The following is a 22,679-nucleotide window of genomic DNA, read 5'->3' on the forward strand; positions in this document are numbered from 1 at the left end:
ACACAGACAATAGGGTAGTGAAGGCCTGGGGTGGGCAGGAACTGGGTGGAGAAGGATGGGGGCGGGGGGGGGGGGAAGATCTGTAATATTGTCAACAATAAAGGTTTAAAAAAAGAAAGGAACTGCCTGAGAGTGATTGGTGCTTACCTTCCAGGAACTATGCTCAAACATGCCCGTGTGAATGTGCAGACCTCAGACCTAGCAAAGGGAGAGTGTGCCTTTTACTCCTGTCGCCCTGGGCTTCAGTGGTCTGTTTTCCCGACTGTCCTTAAGGGTCAGAAGTCTGTCTACTGGTGCCACCTTAACCTTCAAGTATATCCAGTGCTCCTTGTTCTCTGCTGCCTCATTTCTCCCTGTTTCCGGTTACCTGGTTAAATGCAGTTCGTCCTTCCACTTAAATGGCACTTCCTCCAAGAAGCTCTCCCCAATTCACTCCCTTTTTTGCAGGCTCATCACATTGAGTGCCCCAGCTCTGTGCTATAAGTCCCTTCTATGCATCCCCTGTAATATTCAACTAAAGTCTGACATCATGTTCTGGGAGGCAGGGGACGTGTCTCTGTGTCACCACCACACTATAGAAGCCAGTATGATGCCTGGCGCACAGTGGGTACTTGGGTGTGTGGAATTGCTGAAGGTTGTAGTTGCCAATGAATGTTATGATTGAATCTGTGAACATAGCAAGTGGTGTAGCTGGGGAAGTGGGTCCCAGGCTGGAATGACTGGTGGAGCACCCTGACAGTCATAGTCATGTCAGCAGTGCCTCTGGAAGCAGGGCCCTGAGAGCAGAAATCAGCAACTTTCTGTGCCTGGACTTAACCTATCCGTGCTCATCACAGGGACTGCAAAGGCTAGATTCAAGACACAGACCCTGCCTCGGGATCAGAACTGGGCTGAACCATTTGCATCTGAACCTCACAGTTAGATGGAGGGTGACAGAGGACAGAAGGGAGAACTGGTGCTGTGTGCCAGGATGTCATCAGGGGCTCGCTCCTTTCAGCTTCTGGACAGTGAGACCCACTCCCTCCACACAGTTTGCCTAGGCCTGAACTTTGCTCCACTGGGTTGTGTGATCATTATCGGGGATCACAGTTGGGCTCGAGCTGGAGCTATCTGGGACACGATAGCTGAGGAAGGGCACTTAGAAAAGGATGCAGGAGGCATTTGAATTGAGCAGTAGCCATCTTGGACTTGGCATGTAGCACTTGGAAAGCTGCTGTGAGGCCAAAGTACCAGACACATCCCAGACAGTAGAGCCTGTGCCACCCAGAGGTGGGGCTGTTGTTTGATGTGACTTGGGGGCTCTGAATCCCATCCCACTGCACACACCAGCATGTGCCATAATCACCCATGGAACACAGTTCTCAAGCCTTGTCTGAAGGTGTTCTAGGAAGGGAGGCTTCCCTGGTCAAACAACTTTGGGCAACATTTGGTTAAACAGATTACTGTTTTCTTTCTCTTTTTTGTTACTCCTCACCCAAGGATATTTATTCCATTGATTTCTTTTTTAGAGAAAGTGGGAGGAAGGGAGGGAGGAGGGAGAGGGGAGGGGGGAGAGGGGAGAGGGGAGAGAGAGAGTCACGAATGTGAGAGAGACACATTGATTGGTTGCCTCCCGCATGGCACCTAGCAGGGGATCAAACCTGTGACCCTTCTGTGCCCGAGCCAAAGCTCTAACTACTGTGCACACCAGCCAGGGCATTGTTGGTTTTCTTTAATTTAATAATTTTTTATATTTATTGATTTCCAAGAGGAAGGGAGAGGTAGAGAGAGATAGAAACATCAATGACGAGAGAATCATTGATCGGCTGCCTCCTCCATGCCCCCTACTGGGGATTGAGCCTACAACCAAGTCATGTGCCCTTGACCAGAATCGAATCTGGGACCCTTCAGTTCACAGGCCGACACTCTTATCCACTGAGCCAAACCAGCTAGGGCTTTTTTTTTTTTTTCCCCCTCGCCCGAGGATATTTCTCCGTTGACTTTTAGAGAGAGGGAAAGACAGAGAGAAACACATCGATTGGTTGCCTCCTGCACGCGGGCCCAGGCCAGGGAGGACCCTACAACCAAGATAAGAGGTACGTGCCCTTGACTGGAATCGAACCCTGGACCCTTCAGTCCACAGGCCGATGCTCTATTCACTGAACCAAACTGGCTAGGGCCACCCTTTAATTTTTTAGCCCTTCCTGTGCTGATGTGTCAAGCCAATGCTCTGGGCGAGCTGCTTTTTTTACAAACTAATTTAATCAGGGAGCATCTCACAGAACAAAAACACCTGGTTGGCAGAATCTGGATTGAATAGTCTGCATGTGACTAACATTGTAATAGCTTAGGTCTTTGTGGTGGCCTGGGTCTCTAGACATTTCTGGTGTCTGGACTAAGAGTTCAAGCAGATCATAGAAGCCTCATTGCTTGACAACTAGAAACTGTGGTGATGGGGGACAGTTTTAAAAAACCATTTGTGACTACTCTGATAAGTGCAGAACCATCCTACTTGGAAGGGGTGCATATCTATTGTTATTTTGTACTATCAGTACTAATTTGCAATTTATGGACTTCTAACCTTATTGGAGCTGAGTGGAAATGAAATGTGTGTAACTCTGGTGCTTTATGTGTTTGGTGGAGAACTGACTAGCTGAAGTTCATTGTTACATTTTAGTACAGTGGTTGTGTTTGTCATGACTGCCAAACCTACCCTCAGTGGGGGGGCCCAGTGGGGCCCCAGGTGGGCTGCCAAAGCACTTGCCGCTTACCCAGTCGTAGCCCTGGCAATGAAGGACATTTCATTTACTGTGTAACTGCTTATTGAGCATATATTTCATGTGTGGCTCTCAAGATATAGAGGTGAACACAACAGAGGCCTCCATGCAGAGTTTATATTCCTGGGGTAGATGCTGCCAGAGAGCAGATAAATAACCCATGCAAGCTCCGGGCCTTGTACACAAACACACTCCTCCCTTTAAATTGGGTGTTTTACCCTAAAGTTTTCTGCCCCCAGCTTGTTCCCATTTTTCCCATGATGCCTGGCATGGAATAAGGGTTTAATAGATATTTGTGATTACATAGTAGCTAGTGTTATGCACGTGAAGAAGTACAGAGGGAGTTTAATTCAAACATTTATTGGATGATTCTTTTTTTTTTTTAATATATATTCTATTGATTTTTTACAGAGAAAGAGAGAGAGATAGAGAGTTAGAAACATCGATGAGAGAGAAACATCGATCAGCTGCCTCTTGCACACCCCCCACTGGGGATGTGCCTGCAACCAAGGTACATGCCCTTGACCAGAATCGAACCTGGGACCCTTGAGTCTGCAGGCCGACGCTCTATCTGCCCCGACCCGCGGGGCAACAACACGGACACCAGAGACGAACCTAAGAGAATGAGACAAACAAGGGACGCGGAGAATGGAGGCAAGACAAATGGGTTTCTGATCAAGCCTCAAATTTTTATTCTTACAGCAGTGCCTTATATCCAAGTCAGGGAGTGGGAGGTGGGGCGCGGGGAGTGAACTGTGGACCTATCAGTGCTTGCCAGCAGGGGCTGCAGGCAGGGGAGGGGGTATGAGGAAGTTCTAGAAGGGGAGATGTCTAGGAGGGATAGGGGCTGAGCGGATCATGTGGACTTAGATAATTTGGCTAAGGTCGTAAAGGGTGTTGACTATAGATAAAGGATGGGGCGGTTGAAGGGCAGCTTTGCGAAGAATGCTTTGTCCTCAGGCATGAGGAAGTAGGCCTATGGTGAGGACCAAGTTTCCATGAGGTTCTGTTTCATTAGCTTACTGAAATAATGTTAGAATTAATTTGTCATTGACTCTTGGCTCCTGACATCTATCCACTGAGCCAAACCGGTTTCGGCTATTGGATGATTCTTATATGAGGTACATTGGTGACAGGCTGGGGGTGCAGAGCTGTTTTGGATGCTGTGTCAGTAGTCTCCCAGTCTCCCTGACAAGTAGCCACAGTTCAAACTAGGGGCTTCCTGAAGAAGATGGTATCTGTACGTGAATGAGTGTTGACTAAGGGAACACTAGGCGGAGGGACTAAACCAGTCAGAAGTCCAGAAATGTGACAGAAGCATGGGGTGTACAAGGGACAGTGCCACAGTAATGGTCAGGTGGGGATGGCCTGTTTGAAGGAGCTCCAACCCTAGTCTGGGAGGGCACTGCAGAGTTTTAGGCATGTGTTTCACACCAATGGTTCTGGCTGCTCTGCAAAAGCCGGACTTGAGGGGGTAAAAGTAGAGACAGAAAAGGTCTGAACTGAGATGGTGGTGGCGAGGGTGGATCTGTTTGTATCTCAGCTGGTGTTCCTGTTCTTTGGGTGGCAGATTTCAGAGCTCAGACCCCATGGTCCCCTCCATAAAATCCCTCTGCCCCAGCTTAGCAACATGCCAGTTGCAGTACAGAATTGTTCCTTCTTTAGATGGGACCTCTCCCAGCTAATGCCCAGACCCTGCCACATGGTCCTGTCCTGTCCCAGGCTGCCCGCAATTACCCTCCTATGTGCCTGCAGATCAGAAAGTTCTTCCTCTGCTGTCCAAATGGTTCTCTCTTCATCTAGTCCTTTCTTACTAGCCTGGCATTCGTTTTCTGTAGTGCTCTCCCCCCTTGCTCATCCCTTCAGCAGATATTTGTTGAATCCCTTCTGGTTGCCAAATAATGTTCTCACACCACAGGACCGGGAGGGGGAACCAGGCAGTCTCCAGTCTCCTAGACTTGACATCTTAGTAGGGGAGATAGACCATAAACCCATAAATAGTGTATCAGCTGGTGATTCCTGCTGTGAGGCCAGTCCAAGGTTTCTTCTAGGAAGTATAGTGTGAGTTTAGTGAAGTCTGCAACTTCTCAGGCTGGAGGCTGTTGGAGACAAGGGGCAGAAATCAAGCTCAGAGTGCCTTACACAAAAATCAGCTTCTGTTGACTTAGCTGAAAAGTCTTGGGGGTGGGGTTAGCTGTGGGCCTGCTGGGCCCTGGGCCTCCAGCGATGGGATTCAGTTTCCTCCCCTGCTTCCTGCTGGATTGGCTCTAGTCTAAGGTCCCTTTTGATGACAGGCAGCTGGTGGCAGCACCAGGGTTACCTCCCACCAGCTCAGCAGAGAGAGAGCTCCCATTCCCCAGTAGCTTCAATAAAATTCCTGGACCTGAATCTCATTCACCATCAGCAGCCTGACCTTATTCTAGAGTCACAGTGTCCCCTGGGGTCAGGGCATGCAGTACTCCTTAGGCCTGGAGCCAGGACTAGGCTCCATCTGAAACAGGTGAGGAAGGGGTGCTTCCCTAAAGAAAATGAGGGGGCCAGGACCGGTTTGGCTCAGTGGATAGAGCGTCGGCCTGCGGACTCAAGGGTCCCAGGTTCGATTCCGGTCAAGGGCATGTACCTTGGTTGCGGGCACATCCTCAGTGGGGGGTGTGCAAGAGGCAGCTGATCGATGTTTCTCTCTCATCGATGCTTCTAACTCTCTATCCCTCTCTCTTCCTCTCTGTAAAAAATCAATAAAATATATTAAAAAAAAGAGAGAAAAAAAAAAAAAAGAAAATGAGGGGTTGAGGGTGCTGGGCTGGCCAAAACCCTGGCTTCTTCCTGTGCACCTCAGTGCCTTGTTGCTGGCCAGGAGTTGAAGACAGAAGCGAGGCTGGGGCCTGGACCTCCAACCCCTGATGCTGGGTTTGTGGTTTATAGGGCAGCACCAGACCATCTCTGGGATTTCCCGTAGTAGACAAGTGTAAATAAGCTGCTGCCATCCCCAGAGTCCCTCCAGCATGTCTTTGCTGTCATTTATTGTCTACCATAGGCCTGTTCACTCATTCATTCATGCATCCATCCTGGTTTGTCAGGCAGCAACTATGCACTATGCCAGGAGATGGCTGCTTAGGGTAGCATGGAAACCTTGATGGTGACCCTGACTCTCCTCCCTTTAGCACTTTGTTCTCACACATGTCATTCACTCGTGTCCATTGTGGGCTGTGCACAATGAGGACTGTTGTGAATCTAACTCGGTTATGGTGTAGCTTCAGTGAGCGCGGCAGAGGGAATGGTCACCATCAGTGGGCCACTGCCTCAAAGTGAAGACTGGTGCCTGTCCTGCTTCTCCAAGAAGGGGGGAGTTTGGAGAGATGGGGAGTAGAATAGGATCTCTCTGATTTTTGTCTCGGTCTTGTCCTTTTTCCTCCTCAAACTTCCTCTTCACCTCATTTTTATTGTGGGTAATCGCTGTCACCTCCTAACTGGTCTCTCCACATGGCCTCTTCTCCACAGTGTTCTCATTTTAAACCTGAACCAACCTCCGTGTCTCCCCCACTCCTTTTGCACCACTTCCCAAATCCTTGGCATGGCCACCATCTGACCCTGGGCTCTGTGCCTTCACACCTGCCACTCTCCCTGCCAGGCTCTTCTCCTTGAGACTTCAGCACAGCAACCTCATCTCAGGGATGTTTCCCTGACACTCGAGACCAGACACTCTACCAGCTCCCTATGTGAGCACTCTTATGAACTGTGAACTCCTACATGGCAGTCCTGCTGGGGCAAAGCTGTGTGAATGTAGGTTCCTGGTTAATCTAAGCCTCCTATGACTGGAAGCTCTGACAGCAGGACTGTGCAGATGCTCCCCAAATTCATGATTCCCCTGGCCTCCCTCCTCACTCAGCCCTTGGATGCTGAAGGAGACCCTAAAAACACCTCACAGGGTTCATGAGCACTCCCAGAGCCACCATGCCCAGGCCCAAGACGATGAGGGGCCTCCCCCATGAGTTAAGGTGGTCCTTGGTTACAATCCCCTAGCTGGCTGCAGAGGCTTCCTGGGCTGCCCCTGGATAGGAGATGTATGGTGTTGCTTGAGAAAATAGGTGGCATAGCCCTGACAGGGCATCCCAGCGGGTCTTGTCCTTCAGCAGACATGCAACTCCCTAAATTCTTTTTTTGTTAATGGCTGCTCGCTTAGAGAACTAGGTGGAATGTGGGCCGGGGTTCTCCAACAAGCATGAGCTGTGTGGACAGAGATTGCAAACTGGTTGCCCCCTGACCTCAGCTGGCCTGCAGATTAAAAAATAAATAAATAACAAACCCTAAACTAGTCTCCAGCATTTGAAATTCAGGAGATGCCATATAAAGATTTGACTTCCCTGAGCCAAATTCCTTCAGAACCACAGTTGGTGGCACCGAATAGCTGTCACCTCCAATGTCTTGCAGCTCCCCACACTCCCCACCGCTCTCCCTTGATCAGGCCTAAGTGAGTCTTAAAGCCTTTTTATTGGTATATAATATGCACACATGTCCTACCATAAAGTGTTGAATTGTCACAAACTGAAACCCCACACCTCGTAATGAAAGTATTTTCTAAGTGATTTGATGTTCTTTGGGGTTACTAGTTTTATATTGGGTTGTGTTTTTTTTTAAACTTATAATTATAGTTTTGTTTATTATATGAAATAGTGTTGGGGGGGAAAAAACACCAATTTTTCTTTTTGCAGAAAAACCTGCCATTGCTCCGCCCGTCTTTGTGTTTCAGAAGGATAAAGGACAAAAGGTAAGGGGCTGGTATGTTCTCTCTTCACATTTGTTTTCTCCTAGAGATCTCTCTCCCCAGGTCACATGGCAAAGGATACTTCTGCCCTTTAAGCCTTCACATTGAGCTTGGAGGGAAAAGGTCCAGTGGCTTTAGGTTACCATGGCGAGTGGTTGAGATAGGTGTGTGTGGAAAGGGTTCAGAGACCCTGCTTTAAAAAATGGTGATAGAAAACTTTGTCCTCATTCCTAATTATTTGATTTAGAAATATTGTACATTAGGAAAATTAGTAGGAGAAAAAAGGTAGGAGGAGGGAGAGGAGGGACAAGGTGGGAGAGAAGGTAGGGGGAGGGAGGAGAGAAGGAGAGAGCAATGGTGGTTAAGGAGGAAAAACAGGACCTTTAAAGATTTTAGAGACATTTTTTGGCCCCAACCAACAAGGCATAAATGCATTTAGAATAATTATTAATTGACTTGGATTGTATATTTACCATCCATCTTTGTTGTGTTGTTTCCCCTTCTTAGATTTTAAATGTCTTGGTCACATTGTTGTTGGAAATACCTTGTCAAAGGCCTGATTGGTGCATCAGTTGCATACATACCTTTGCCTGTTGTTTGTCTTGAAGTCACAGGTTTTATATCCTTACCTGATAAATCAGTATGGAAGGTTGAGATTGTGTCCAAAGTTAGTTAATGTTTTGTGGTGATGCCTCCCAAGCTGATGTGAGGACTCCCTCTGTTTGTCAAAAACATGGATGATCCCACCCCACCCATGGCCCAGGACAACAGATAATTTAATGCCCATGGCAAGATTTCAGAGTGACCAAGTGTGTTCTGAAATCCATTTGCAATCTTGTTGATAAGAAGAGAATTTGAGAATTGGCTCAGGGCTGGGTGCTCTGGCGGATCCCCAGTTCCTCGGCAGGTGGCCGGCTTGGAGGTTGGGTCAGCTACTCTGGTGATTTGGCACTCCCAGCAGTCCAGCTACTGCTTTGTAGACTTTGTCCTTTGGTCTGAGAAGAGAGGCCAGACTTTGCTTTCTGCGCAGCCCAATTTCCTGGAAAACATTTAGGTGCTGTGCCAGGAAGAAAGCTTATGTACCAAGAGGACAGGGGGGAGTAGGGCCCTAAACCCACACCCCCTTGAACTGGAGCCTTCTGTTTTGGCAGGGTTTTATCTACTAGGCTTGTTCTCACATTAGACATCCCCATTGTTAATTCTTTGATGAAGAAAGAATAGCCAAACTTGAGGAAATGTTCTTCCCATTTTGTTTTGGCTTTCCAGGTGGTATTTTCAAGATACATCAACCTCTGCTATCTCCTCTCCCCTGGGCCCTGACACATACGTACAGCTTACTTACCTGTGTTTTTAATCATCTCTCCTTTGGAAAGGGGTCAGTCACTGAAAGGCTGATGTGTTTCCTGTAGCTTTTTAGAAATGGATGTATTTGATTTCTCTTTTAGAAGTAAAAGTCACTTCTGAGGTTTTCCATTAAGTCAGGATTTTCTAGAATTTTGAGTTTCATTGCAACCATCTTTTGAATCACTTTTAGCTTAAAACGGGGATCAGCAAACTAAGGCCTGGCCCCACTGCTTGTTTTTGTAAATAAAGTTTTATTGGTACATAGCCACGCCTATCCCCTTCACAGTTACTGAAGCAGATTTCACATTGTAACAACAGAGTAAAGTAATTTGGACCCAGACCCATGGCCTGCAAAGTCAAAAATATTTAGTTTCTGGCCCTTTACAGAAAAAGTTAGCGGACCCTGAATTTAAAATGAGCAATAGGAATTAATAATTCTTTAAACCTGAGGACTTTTGGACAGCTGGCAGGATGAAAAACTAAAATGTAATATTTGGCTGAATTTAAAATGCTTTTAAAATTAATTCCTGTTTTATTACTGTTTTCACAGTTGTGGTTCTTGCTTTGGTTTTTCAGTTGGTTTAGTTAGGTTTTTTTTACTTTTTTATTGAATTTATTGGGGTGACATTCGTTAATAAAATTATATAGGTTTCAGTTGTACAATTCTATAATACATCATCTGTATATTGTATTATATATGTTCACTACACCAGGGCAAGTCTCCTTTTATCACCATTTATCCCCCTGTTATCCTTTTCTACCTCCTCCCACTCCCCTTTCCTTCTGGTTCTGTTGCTTTGTAATTAAAAGGATAACTTACATGTATTGCCTTCATAAAGTTGATGTAAATGGATGACATTGAACCAGAAGAGTAGCTGGGAAGATGGTCATCATCATCATCTTAAAATGTACAAATGTAGTTCTTATCAAAATACTGACTCAGAGCCCAACACTAATGGGCTTCTAAAAATAACTGATCTGCAGCTCTTCAGAATTCAGCTCTTCATTTCTGTCCCAAGATCATCGAAAGGGTGTGGGAAACCTTTGTGTTTAACAGCAGAAGCTGGAGAAGCCTTTGTGACTGTCCTTTAGGGGTGCTTTCTGAGCTGTCAGGTAGATTGTGGCTAAATGGACACAGAATCTTTTTTTCCTTATTGTTATGACAGCTCAAGAGTAAGGCGGAAAGTAAACAGTAACTCAGGTAGCTTTGTTTCCTCTTAACTTCCATTTCAAGAAAGACAGAAGGGCAGGCCTTCAAGGATCATCCAGAAGACTTCTTGCCAAAGTAAGAGTTTGAGAGTCTTCCCGTTTCATTCTTTCTTTCTGCCCTATTCCCTTCTCACACTGCAGAAGCAGAGCTGGGAAAAGACTGTTGGGGCTGCTTTTTTTCTGAGCACACTTTTATCCTCTTTCTCTTTGACGTTTTATTTTGAAATTTTCAAATTATTAGATAAGATGGAAGAATGGTACTGAAGACACAGGTATTCTTCACCTAGCTTCACTGTTAACATTTTTGTCATAAATGCTGAAAGCACTCAACTATAATTTGCTCCCATCTGATGTTCCTCTCTAAATACTTGTGCAGGTGTTTCCTAGGGAATAGTGTGTCATTCCTATATTATATCATCCCTAACCCATTGTCACCCCTAAGAAAATGATCATTCAGAAGTCTCCTCCAATATATAAATTGTCCTAATTGTCACTAAAATGTCCCTTATAGCTATTTTTTGAGCCACTTCTTGATCCACATAGATCAAGTATTCTCATTGTCACTGTGAGGCCATTAACTTCCTTGTCAGTAAACAGTCTCTAAACCATCCAGTGGGGTGTGCTTCAAAGAGCCCCTGTCCCCCAACCCCCTTCAAAGGAGAGCACACCACAGGCCCAGCTATGGTTGGGATAAAGATTTGAAATTTTAAAAACAAATAAGCTGCCAGCTAGGTGTTCTTTGTTTTTGTTTGGTAGTAAAGCCACACAACATTTTATATCAGTTCCATTGATGATCCGGGTGTTCATAGCAAACTACAAATTGGTGTTTGTGGCCTGCTGGTGGCACACAGGTCAAGTTGTCAAATCCTCCTATTGTCCCAGTTAGAGAAAGCCTTCCACAGTCTGAACTCCAGTCCTAACGCACAGGAATTGTCTTTACTTCCTTCCATGTCTTCAGGCTTCCTCAAGGTGGTGCTCTTCACGAAATGCTGGTGTTTACAGCATTTGTGTGGTTTTCTTAATGAGTTGTTTGTTTTTAAAATTTTAAGCCTCACCCAAGGATCTGTTTATTGATTTGAGAGAGAGAAAAAAAACATTGATTGGTTGCCTTTAAAGCAAAAACAAAACCTTTTATTAACTGCCTTGAATGAAAGCAGGTGTGTTTTTTTTCTTTTTAATGTGTAGAGAATTTGAATCTCATTCAGTAGGTTGTCTTAATATATGTGATGATTAAATGTTTCTTTCAGCCCTGGCCAGTGTGGCTTAGTTGGTTGAGCATTGTCCCCTGTACCATGCACCAAAAGGTCTTTTGTTCTATTTTCGGTTAGGGCACCTGCCAGGTTGCAGGTTCCATGCATACTTGAGGCAACCAATCGATATTTCTCTCTCATATCAATGTTTCTCTCCCTCCCTCTTTCTTCCTCTCTCTCTAAAATCAATAAAACTTTTTTTTAATGTTTCTTTCAGTTAGTTTATCTTCCAAACATTGTTAATACGAAGGGGGATGGCACTGGCAGGATAATGCCCATTTGGTAACAAGACAGAAAGCAGTTACAGAAATGCTTATGAGCAGAAAGTCCGGTATTGCTGAAAATGCCATATAGTATGTTTAGACCTAGTTTTGAAGCATATTGTTGGTGTAACAAGTATACCCTATGTGCATGTTTTTATTTTGTTATTTTTGTCAGCCACATATAATTTAGGATATATGATCTAGGGTCTGGATCTGATGTCTGATTTGAATAAACATGTTGAAAAACTACAGGTCCTATCTTGGTTCTTTTAAATTTTTTTATTTTAAATAAATCTTTATTGTTCAGATTATTACAGGTGTTCCTCTTTCGCTCCCCCCCCCCCATAGCTCCCCTCCACCTGATTCCCCACCCCACCCCATGCCCTTACCCCCCACCACTGTCTTCATCCATAGGTGTAAGGTTTTTGTCCAGTCTCTTCCCGCACCCCTCACACCTCCTTCTCCCTGAGAATTGTTAGTCCACTCCCTTTCTATGTCCCTGATTCTATTATATTCATCAGTCCATTCTGTTCCTCAGATTTTTTTATTCACTTGATTTTTAGATTCACTTGTTGGTAGGTATGTATTTGTTGTCATTTTGTTCATAATTTTTTACCTTTTTCTTCTTCTTCCTCTTCTTAAAGAATACCCTTCAGCATTTCATATAATCCTGGTTTGGTGGTGATGAACTCCTTTAGCTTTTTGTCTGTGAAGCTCTTTAGCTGACCTTCAATTCTGAATGATAGCTTTGCTGGGTAGAGTAATCTTGGTTGTAGGTTCTTGCTGTTCATCACTTTGAATATTTCTTGCCTATCTTGGTTCTTTAGAGCTCACTTTTCTTGTCCAACAGAAACACTTGGACCCAAAGAGAAAATGCTGGAACAACATTTGTATTTCTTTTTGGTCATCTTGAGTTCATCATGCTATGAGGACATTTGAACATTTATGTTTTAAAAGCAGGGATTTTTTAAAAATATATATATGAGAGTAGAAAAATTGTAAATAAGTAAGAAAGCAACTAAGGTAGAAGCATCAACAACCAGCTCAGTAGATACTGTATACATTTGGTTTCTACTTTTACAAGCTAGAACCTGCTCATAATCCTCAGTAAATTGTTACATACAGTTTTGCCCAGATGTCATGAATTAATTGATACTAAGTTCACCTCAACTTCCCATTTGAAAGGAAGCACTGACATTTAAAAGCAGGGATTTAAAAAAAAAAAAAGTCCAACTGGTTCTAATTAGAGAGATAGGCAGTTTCCCACAAAGTACTGGTTTAATTTTCTTTTGGCGGGTGTTAAATTTCTCGCCGTAAAGTAGCAGCCGACTAGTGGGCGAACTGACCTTGGTGCCCCAGAAAGGTTAGAGAACAGTTTGGGAAGGCCTTTGCGTCTGTGGATCTTCCCTAGATAGGAAGGGTTGATTTTGGTGGCTTTTTAGATATGTGCATGAGTTAACATTGTGTTGCTATTGCTTTCCTAAGAATGTTTGAAACTTCTCTTATTTTTTATATAGCACCTTTCATCCAACAGGCTCACATGTTAAAAAATAGCCCCAACACCTATCTAAAGAGATCTCAGATACTTCACACCCAGAAGAAACACGGCAGCGGCAGCAGGGAGGCAGGATAGGGTAGCCCTATGGTCATTTAGTTCACAAAGTAAGAGAAATGGCTTCATGTGGGCGATGCCATGCAGGAGGTTGGGGATTGGAGCCCATCTGTTGCAGGACACCAGCTTTATAACCCACTTCTCAAGAAAAGAGTCTTGGCCACAGAGCTCTCAGCCCACTGAAGCAATCCCCAGAAGCCCAAGAACCAGCTCAAAGAATGCCGGGGGTGTTCTGCTTTCAAGAACAAAGACTTCTGGAGCCAGCTTTCTCTTATCCTGGCTGTTTTCCAAATAAGCCCCTGCCCAAGGTGTTTGGGATGAACCTGGGGAAATCCCAGGCCAAAGGGCTCCCTCTTCCAGCTAAACTCCCACCAATACAAAACTGGCTTTCCGTGTCTCTGCCAGCTCCTTTGGTCACCCCACACCTGCACTCACTGAAATGAGAAAAGCTCTTCCTTCATATCAGGTTTAAGCAGAACAAGTTGAAAATTGATGGAAGAACTAGAGTAAGATGCAGAAGCTTTTGGCCCTGGACGCCTATGCTTGACTGTGTGGTGTCCCTGGCCTGCTTCCCCACCTTTCCTAGCAGATAGAAATGGTGCCGAGAGCAGCTCCCCTCATCATATCTTTGAGGAGATGTGTTATTAACCCTGTTCCCCTCTGATAGAGGCACTGTCCCCATTTTTGTCACTAGGAGTGTTTTTCCTCACTCATGGCCCATAAGCAGAGTAGCTCCATGCCAGGCCTTGCACTTTTGAAAACAAAGGTTCAGACTTCCTGCACACCTTAAAACTCCTTGTAAAGTCAAACAGCAGGAAGTCCATGTTCACTTTACTTTGTGCCTGCTTTCTTGGCCCATCCTCCTGGGCAGGAATTGCTGAAGGTGGAGCCATCTCTAGCCCTTCGATCCCCGCCCCCATCCCCTGCCCCATGTTGCAGCCTTTATTTACATTGAAGGAAAATTGTCTTTTTTGCTCCCAGTCCTCTGCAGAGCAAAAAGACTTGTCGGATTCGGGAGAGGAGCCTCAGGGGGAGGCTGAGGCTCCCCACCATGGCCCAGGTCACCCTGAGTCAGCTGGTGAGCATGCTCTAGAGTCTCCTGCCCCTGCTAGCGCTTCAGCCAGCGCTCCTGAAGCCCAGCTTCCTCCTTTTCCACGAGAACTGGCAGGGGTAAGTCCACCTCCATTCCATGGCCCAGGGGTCCCAACCCAGACCGGCCCTTTTCCCTCTGGGTCCCTCAGATCCAGACTCTAGATTATAAGCAGCTCATAACTGAAAAGGTGTCCAAGATCGCTCCAGCTCTATTTAATTCCTGCTGCTGAAAAGTCAGAGAAGATTAGGTCCCCTTTACATGGAGACTTTTCTAATTGGATAAATATATACCCATAGCAAAAAGCTAGTACTGTTTCCTGAAAGAGACACGAGGGGTCAAAAGAGGAATTGAGTAGTGGGTAGAACTTTCCAAATCAAATTGGACCCCTTCTCCCTCCTTTCATTTTTTCTTTCTCTCTCTGAATCTGGGCCTTCCAATTCAGTGTCTTAGAAACACAAGGAGCTCTGGCTTCCTTAATCTGTAGGAAGAGGAGATGTCTAACACAAATTGCTTTGCAAGACTGATTGTGTCTGGACTGTGGTGAGGCTGTGAGCTGCTTGTCTTCAATCAAAGCAGGAAGAAGAGAAGACTCTTCTTTGAATCCAGAGGGAACCCTTGAGCTCTTTATCTTTGTATTAAGAAGGCTTTTGAAGATAATAGGTGGAGAAGATTGTGAACTCTCAAGAACAAGAAATGTCTTGAGTGTTTGGAGTTTGATAATTTGGGAAAGGTAAACATCATCATATATTCAGGATTGCAAACTCCATCCTCTAGGGACCCCCAATGTCATGCCATTGAAAAATGACTCCTAACAAGAAAACAGAGGACCCCACTGCCATACAGAATGCTAGGCAGCCTTCCAGGGCATCACAACCTCAGACATTCAGCAATTTCTATGTCACGTCACCAGTACCCTGTGTTTTTAAGGAAACCATTAAAATTCAGTTACAGGCACCAAACCATAGGCACAAGAAGAAGTCATGTTCAGCCAAGGTGAGATTGGAGCCATATTTTGACAATTTGGAGAAATCAGTGTGTGGTGGATAATGAAGAAGTCATTTTTATCGTGGGTGGGGAACAGCGGGGAGGCAGTCCTTCATGGCATAGAAGTGGGTTTGGGATAATGAAGTGTACTCAGAAGCTCAGTAACAACTCCAGCCAGGAGGCACTTACTGCCAGTGTGTTCTGGCATCACAGCTGTCACACAAGAGCTGGCAAGGCAATAATTAAGAGATGTTCACTTTTTTGGTTGTGGGCAGAGCAGCTCCTGGGACCTCTTCCGGAGTCAGGTATTGTTAGTTATTTTATCTTCAGCCTTTGCGAACAGGTCATCTGTTCTCAGGGCACTAAGAACAGATGACCTTGAAGTGGACCTGCCTGAGAGACTGAAGCCTTCTACTGCTGCCTAGTTTGAAAAAACACAACTAACAGAGGCATCTCTAACTGGGATGGTTGAGGGTTTTCAACTGAGAGTAGCAGATGGCTAGATGCAGAGGTCGTGTCATGGCAGCTACTCTACCAAATTCGTGTGGGCTATTTCAGGCCTCTCTCACTTCTAGTGCCCACTTGGTAAGACTGGTGGGTCCTCACCTTCCACCTGTGGCCAGTCCAAATGTTGATCCCTGAGGAACGTGGCTTCTCCATTCTTGTGGACTTTGGGTTGGAGACTCTGAATCCCAAGAAATTCAGTTCCCCAGGCTGGCCAATACAAGGTCAAGTGTTCTAGCAGGGAACCTCAGGATGGATTGTGAAGTCACCATGGGAGGGAGCCAGGACTCGGGGGAGTGGTTTATGAATGGAGAGCACAACCATGAAGGCCTGCATATGACACACACACACACACAGTTTCAGCATTCGTGACTACAGAAATCCTCAGTTCCGTCACAAGTCCTAGCAGCACCACCATCATATCAGTTGGGGACAGCTCTGAGGGCTCACCCGGGGCTCGCTTTGTGGGGCTCTCTGCAGAGAAAACCATGACAGGTTGCTAATGGCTCCTGTCAGTTGGCTTTCCCCACAAAGTGGGCATGTTCAAGCAAAGTTCACTTTGGTTTTTAGGTCAATTAAAGCATAAATCAAGGCAGAGGAACCTGATCCAGGCTTCTCAGGCTGAGATTTTTTCCCTTGGTTACTCATTGTGTTTGCATCAGAACAAATTTGGATCTTGCTCTGTACCACACCAGAGTTCAGGAAACCGCCCACTTGTTACTCAATAGGTCTCATCCATCATGCTCAGTCTCTTCTCTGTGCCTCAATCCCTGGGGGTCTATAAAGCATGAGATCTTTATGGCAAATAGTGGCTCGCTGAATTGTTATAAAGGGCCTTGATCATCTTTCAGTCTCATCAGCACTCTAGCCATGGAAGACTCAGTACCAGAAAAAAGTCTATATATCAGACTTCCTGGCTCTCAGCAGGCAGTTTGAAGAAACCCAAACCACATTTCAGATTCAGTTCTCTTATCCAGAAGAAGCGAGCAGCTTCGTGCTTGTCCCGATCCTGGCTGAAGTCTGCTGGACTGAAGCTCCAAGCCAAGGCGCTGATGTGCTTAAACTATGTTTATGAGACCCACCAAGAAGCTTAGAAAGATTCTGGAACGAGCTCCCTGGCTGGACAGCTTCCCTAATCTTCCAGCTCCTGCACAGGATTTGACTTGTGTTCCATCTCCACCCTACTTCATGTCTTTGGAGGCCACTTCTGTTTTTCTTGTTTCAGTGAGCTTTTTTAGTAAGAATTTCTGAGCTGGTTGCCTCAGTCACAAAATTGGCCCATAGTTGATATGAAGACAAGGACCCAATCAGGCTTTGCTCTTTAAAAAAAAAAAAAAATCCTCCCCCAAGGACATGTTTTTATTGATTATTTATTTATTTATTTATTTATATTTTAGAGAGAATGATGTCTGTGAGAGAGAGAAACATCCATCTGTTGCCTCCCATACATGCCTCTGGCTAGGGATCTGACCCACAATCTAGGTACGTGCCCTAACTGGGAAGCAAACCTGCAACCTTTTGGTGTATGGGACGACGCTCCAACCAACTGAGCTACTGGACCAGGGCAGTAGGCCCTGCTCTTACTTGATTTTTCATCCCACAGCCAGCTGGACTTTCTAACTGGCCAGTCCAGACCGGAGTCACTGAGGCCCAGGCAGGCCAAATGGCATCCAGTATTTTCTGGAAAGAATTTATCTGTCTTAGTCTTGCTTTCTGGTCTTTTCTGGGAGGTCAGGAAAGCAGTGCTTTTCATTTCTGCATACCACCTGTGTACTTATGTCTGTCATGTTCTGAGACACAATCTCCAGCTCCATCCCCTTCCCTGGCCTGGCACCTTTGTTTCCCTCGAGGCCACAGCAGGCAGCCTCACCAGAGCCATTTTTTTGGAGGAGGGTGATACTTAATAAATCTAATGATCGTACTTTTTACAGTTTAATCCTATATACAAAAATCAGAAGCTTCCCGTGCCTGTGTTCCCATCCAGGGTTAGACATTATCCCGATTTTGTACTTGGTGACAGGGTCTTACACGCCTCCCAGAATGAACTGCTTCCCTGGAGGACCCAGTGGCTTCTGAGGGGAGAGGGCTGCCGGTGCCGCCCGGAAGCACACGGTGAGCAGCTCCTTTGATTCTTCTGCAGGCTGGTCTGCTTACCAGCCCACCGCCCCTCCGCCATCTAAGAGGGCTTTTCCATTTTTGTGAACCTGCTTCATTCGTTCACGCTGTCCTGAAGCCAGAGAAATCAGTTGAAGGGTTATCTTTGTTCTACTTTCTCTTCGGCCTCCTTATGTCAGTGTTAGTTGGGTATATTTTCATCATGATGTCCCAAATGGGTTCTGACTCTTCCACAGATGGATTCTACTGTGGGGAGAGGTGGAGTAGAAAATGGGGCTTCTACACCCTGCTTCTGTTCTCCTCCCTAAGAAGCACAGATCCTGAAAATCTGCTCTGGAATCCTCCTCATATGAGTCTGTAATGGTAATTCCTGAACTTGGGCTGCATATTTCTGAGGTCCAAGGAGTTGGGAGTCCCAGGCTTTGCTTTCTACTGACCCCTGAGTAGCCACTCCCTTGATTGGGATGAAGGGTTTCCCCCAGACTACTCTGACACAGAAGAGGTCCAGACCACCAGGCTACCATCCAAGGGAAATGGTGGGGCTGGCGTTGGCCTTTAGGGGAAGGGGGGCAAGGCAGAGGGAGTTGCTGCACCACAGACCTTTTCCTGCCTGACAGCAAGCTCAGCCCTTCTCCAGCAGGGTGTAGGGCAGGTTGCTCCTCACATGGACAGCTATGAAGGATTTCTAAAAGAGTCAGCATATCCAAAGGCATGCAGAAATGACTTCACCTTACATTCTGTCTTCCTGCTTCCTTGTACTAATTTTTTTTTTTTTTTAGGAGAGTTGCCAGTGTCAGTTTTCTCATTGCTTCTCAGCTATTTCAGACCCCACACGAGGTTCCAGCAGTTTTTGGAAGGTTCTCCTTGTGCAGGAGTCTTCCTGTGTTTTCCTTCCCAGGCCTTAGCCTCCAGGTTTTTCCAGACCAAGAGACCCAACGCATGCCTGTGGATGGTTCTTCAAAAGACTTGGCGCAAGAATTTGAGGGTTTCTTGGAGTCAGGGGTCTAGGAGTGTCTGAATCTTGTTTGGCCAGGCAACTTTTCTTCTCAGGTTTTCTAAGGGGCCTTAGTGGAGAATATGGACTCCATTTGTGCAATAAATACTTGAGAATTTTTGTGCACTGTGTCCTGGGTGTTGCACATATGAGCTGAGGATAACAGACAGGGTAGGGCCTCATCATAGCTAGAGACAGACACATTAGATCATTTCTGATTGTGATACACAAAACGGGGTAGAGGCCCAAGAGAGGCTGGAGGGTGGGGTGAAGGGGAGCTGCCTCCACTTCCTGGGCAGTGAGATAGGCATGAGCATAGGTTCATTCTGGAGGTGATCAGGAAAGGCCTCAGGGAGGCCACAGTGAGTGGACCTGCAGGAAAAGCATCCCAGGCCTTGGGAGTAGCACATGGCAAAGGAACATTGAAGCGGGACAGTGCTGACATACTCAGAAAACAGCAGAGAGACAGGTTGGAGTATGACGGCAAGGAGGAGTGGTACGGGATGGACCAAGGGTCCTGGTAAGCAGTCCTGGACCCTGAGAGGTGAGGCTAAGTCCCCAGAGGCTCCTGGTCTGAGGAGGGACTCCTAGCAACATTCAAATTATTAAGGAGACCCAGATGCCTGAGGCTTTGTGGTGTCATTGGAAGAGGTAAGAAATTTAGGTGTCATTAAAAGAGTCCCAAAATACATGTAGCAAAAATTGGCAGAACTGAAGGAAGAAATTGACAATTCAGTCATAACGGTTGGAAACCTCAGTACTACACTCAGTTATCAGTAGAATATCCACACAGGTGGCTGAGCACATCAAGGACCCAGCAGAGTGCACTGTCCCCTCAGTTGCGAGGAACGTTCTCCAGGGTAGACCCTTTGCTAGGCCACAAAACCAGTCTCAGTAAATCTGAAAGGATTGAAACCATACAGTCTTCTCCAAACACAGTGCAGTGAAATTAGAAAGCCATAGCAGAATGAGCCCTGGAAGATTCGCAAGGTGGAAGCTAACATAGATGGCCAGTGGGCAACAGAAAAGTTATATATGGAGGCCTGTTGAGATTTAGATGCTAGAGGAATCTCCTCTGCAACAACTGAGGCAGCTCGGGCCTAACAACTTTCTGGGCTACTGGCTGTTGCCCTGTGCATAACTTAGGGACACAGGTCTTCACTGCTCCCTAGTCTTTCACCGAGCAAATGCTGAGCAAGCTCCTGCTGTGTGGTACCAAGGACTGGTCCCCTCCTGGAACTTCAAGTCCAGCAGGGGACCCTGACACAGGGAGCAATGAGGCCAGAGGACCAAGGGATTTTCTTCTCACATGGGAACTTAGGAGAGACTGGAGGGAAAGGAGGACATCAGTGGATGAGGAGGCAGTGTCTACAGAGCCCAGAGAGGGTGGCCATTTCCAGGTTCCAAAAGTCAGTCTAGGAAGTGGCAGATCCCAGTTCCTACAGAGCCACAGGACGCTAACACAGCTCTTTGTTATCAGATGTCAGCCCCGGTCACTGCTGAATCATAGTGCTGTGGGCTCAGGAAACCCCATCCAAGGGTCTTCAAACCTGGCCCCTCACTTCCTGGTTGCCCCCAGGACATTATTCCAAATCTCAACTCTCCTGTTCATGCCTGTCCCTGAGCTTTCAAGCCCTGTCCAGGGGTGTAACATCCAGTGGAAGTGAGCTATGAATAGTTAGAGCAAGGACTGGCACGTTGGGCTGAGCAAGTGCCACCTATTTATCCAGTTGACCCCATGCCACTTCCCTGTGGGGGAGGCACCAGCACCCTGTTTTCCAAATGAGATAATTTGCCCAAGGTTTCCCACTTAAGCAATGGCAGAGCTGGAAAAAACTGTCTAGATCTAGAAGCCTTGAAGAGGGGAGTTGAGCACTCTCACGCTCCACTCAATGCCCTATTTGGGCCCAGTGGTGTGTTCACATCTGCTCCAAGGACTATTGAATAGCCCCTGTTGTTAGAAGGGTTTGTGTTCCCAGCACTTGGATGGATGGTCCCCTCTGAGCTTCCAGTCCCCTGAGACACACCTGGGGACCGTGTCATCCTCTCCCTTCACAAACACTTCCAGGGAGGCTGTTGGGACACAGACTTGGAGCAAGAAGCCCAGGTTGGTTTTTCTGATTCAGACCCTAGTCATTGACTCACACAGGAGGGAAGGTCTAGGTTGGGATCCTTTTCTTACTGTCCAAGCTCTCACCATCCTTCAAGATGGGCCTGTCTACACACATTTGCCCACAGCTAAGGTGGTGGTTACATTTTTAAAAGATTGTAAAAACAATGTACAACATGTGGTCCCCAGAGCTGGAAATACTTTCTGGCCGTTTATGAGAAAAGTGTGTTGCCCAGGCTTTAGGAGGTCCTCACTAGTGCAGAGTCAGGCTCCAGCTTCAGGAGGAAACCAGGGAGGGTGTCGGGTCGCCAGCAAGAGTTAGCTGCCCCAGCTTTAGAAGGGTCCCTCCAGGTCCTCCCTCGTCTACAGTTTGGTTTAGTGCAGTTACTGCCTCCACACGTGCTCTGCCGTGTGAAAAGCATTTTCAAAAACATCATCTCATTTCATCCCTCAGCTCCTCTAGGCAGGTGGTCGTCATTTGGCTAACCTTGAGTCTTAGGGGCTTTTCTGAAACCAAGGAAACTGGTTCCTCTGCTGCTGCTTAAGCGCCCCAGGAGGAGTGATGTTCAGTCTTCCACATTTGCTTTCTGCTGTTTAGTTCTCAAGAAGCATAAATCCCTGAGAAGGGACATACGGGAGGGATTGTGTGTTATCCTGGGTTAGTGGGGGGGACTCACTTCAGGCCTCTAAATTGTTAGTTGTTCACATTCTAAAACTAAAGGTTGTTAAGGGAAAGGTTCTTCAGCCACCTTCTCTCAGGGTATGTGTGTGATCTTTCAGTGGGTTTGTAGTCTACTGAATTGTTCTATCCTGAGCACTTTGCAGCAGACTGGTCCAAGGCATCAAAGTTCTGGGTTGCTCTGGAAACAATGGCCTACCTTGAAACAAGGTTCTTTACTGTGGAATATGCCAGGGCAAGGAATGGAAACCACAATTCGGTGTTAGGCGACCGTTTTTATTTTATTTTTTTTATTGTTAATCTAAATCCAAGATTATTTTTGCATTGATTTTTAGAGAGAGTAGAAGGGAGGGGGGGAAAGAGAGAGAGAGAAATATTGATGTGAGAGAGAGACAACAATTAGTTGCCTCCCAAGCACACCCTGACTAGGGCCCGGGATCGAGCCTACAACCTAAATTCGTGCCCTGGACCGCAATCAAACCCAGGACCCTTCAGTCAGCAGGCTGATGCTCTATCCACTTAGGCAAACTGGCTAGGGCTAGGCGGCCATTTTTTTAAAGCTGCCCTTCAGAGTGGAGAACCGGTCGCTTTTCAACTCTTTGCCAAATGAGTTTTGTCCAGGTAACGTTTCACTATGCTTGAATTTGGGGATGACACACCAGTTAGCTGTAACCTGAGGAGAAACAAAAGAAACCGGTCCTTGTGCTGTAAATGCACTGTCAGTCATTAAGAGGATTCCTTAGCATGTGGCCTGGTCAGCAGAAGGTTCATGGGGGAGTTCTGAGTGTGAGATTGAAAGTTTCTCTTATGACTTGGTGGCTGAGCTAAGGGAATTGGCCCTCAGTACTGTGTCTCAGAATCCATTCATTACAGAGCGTTTGAGCTGTTAGTTGAGAGGGCAGCTTGGCCCTCTCTTCCACCCTGACATGTGCTCTCGTTTCAGAGGTCAGCTGGAGGCTCCAGCCCTGAAGGTGGTGAAGGTGAGGAAACCTCTAAAACGTTTC

The 22,679-nt window shown here is 46.3% G+C and overlaps 1 protein-coding gene across 8 annotated transcripts in view; it reads left to right on the top strand.

Moving 5' to 3' along the window:
• The window catches only part of RANBP3 (RAN binding protein 3), a 59,896-nt gene that overhangs the window by 15,519 nt on the left and 21,698 nt on the right, over positions 1–22,679 (top strand). For 5 of the 8 annotated variants that reach the window (XM_079772027.1, XM_079772029.1, XM_079772030.1 and 2 more), the window contains exons 2-4: positions 7,466–7,521; positions 14,178–14,366; positions 22,619–22,655. In XM_079772027.1, coding sequence (XP_079628153.1) covers positions 7,466–7,521; positions 14,178–14,366; positions 22,619–22,655 — 282 coding nt within the window. The remainder of the gene's footprint in view (positions 1–7,465; positions 7,522–14,177; positions 14,367–22,618; positions 22,656–22,679) is intronic. The other 3 variants (XM_079772032.1, XM_079772033.1, XM_079772034.1) reach the window with 1 other exon arrangement.

The sequence above is a fragment of the Cnephaeus nilssonii genome, assembly GCF_951640355.1.
Source record: "Cnephaeus nilssonii genome assembly, chromosome: 5".
In the NCBI taxonomy this organism is placed as follows: Eukaryota; Metazoa; Chordata; class Mammalia; order Chiroptera; family Vespertilionidae; genus Cnephaeus; species Cnephaeus nilssonii.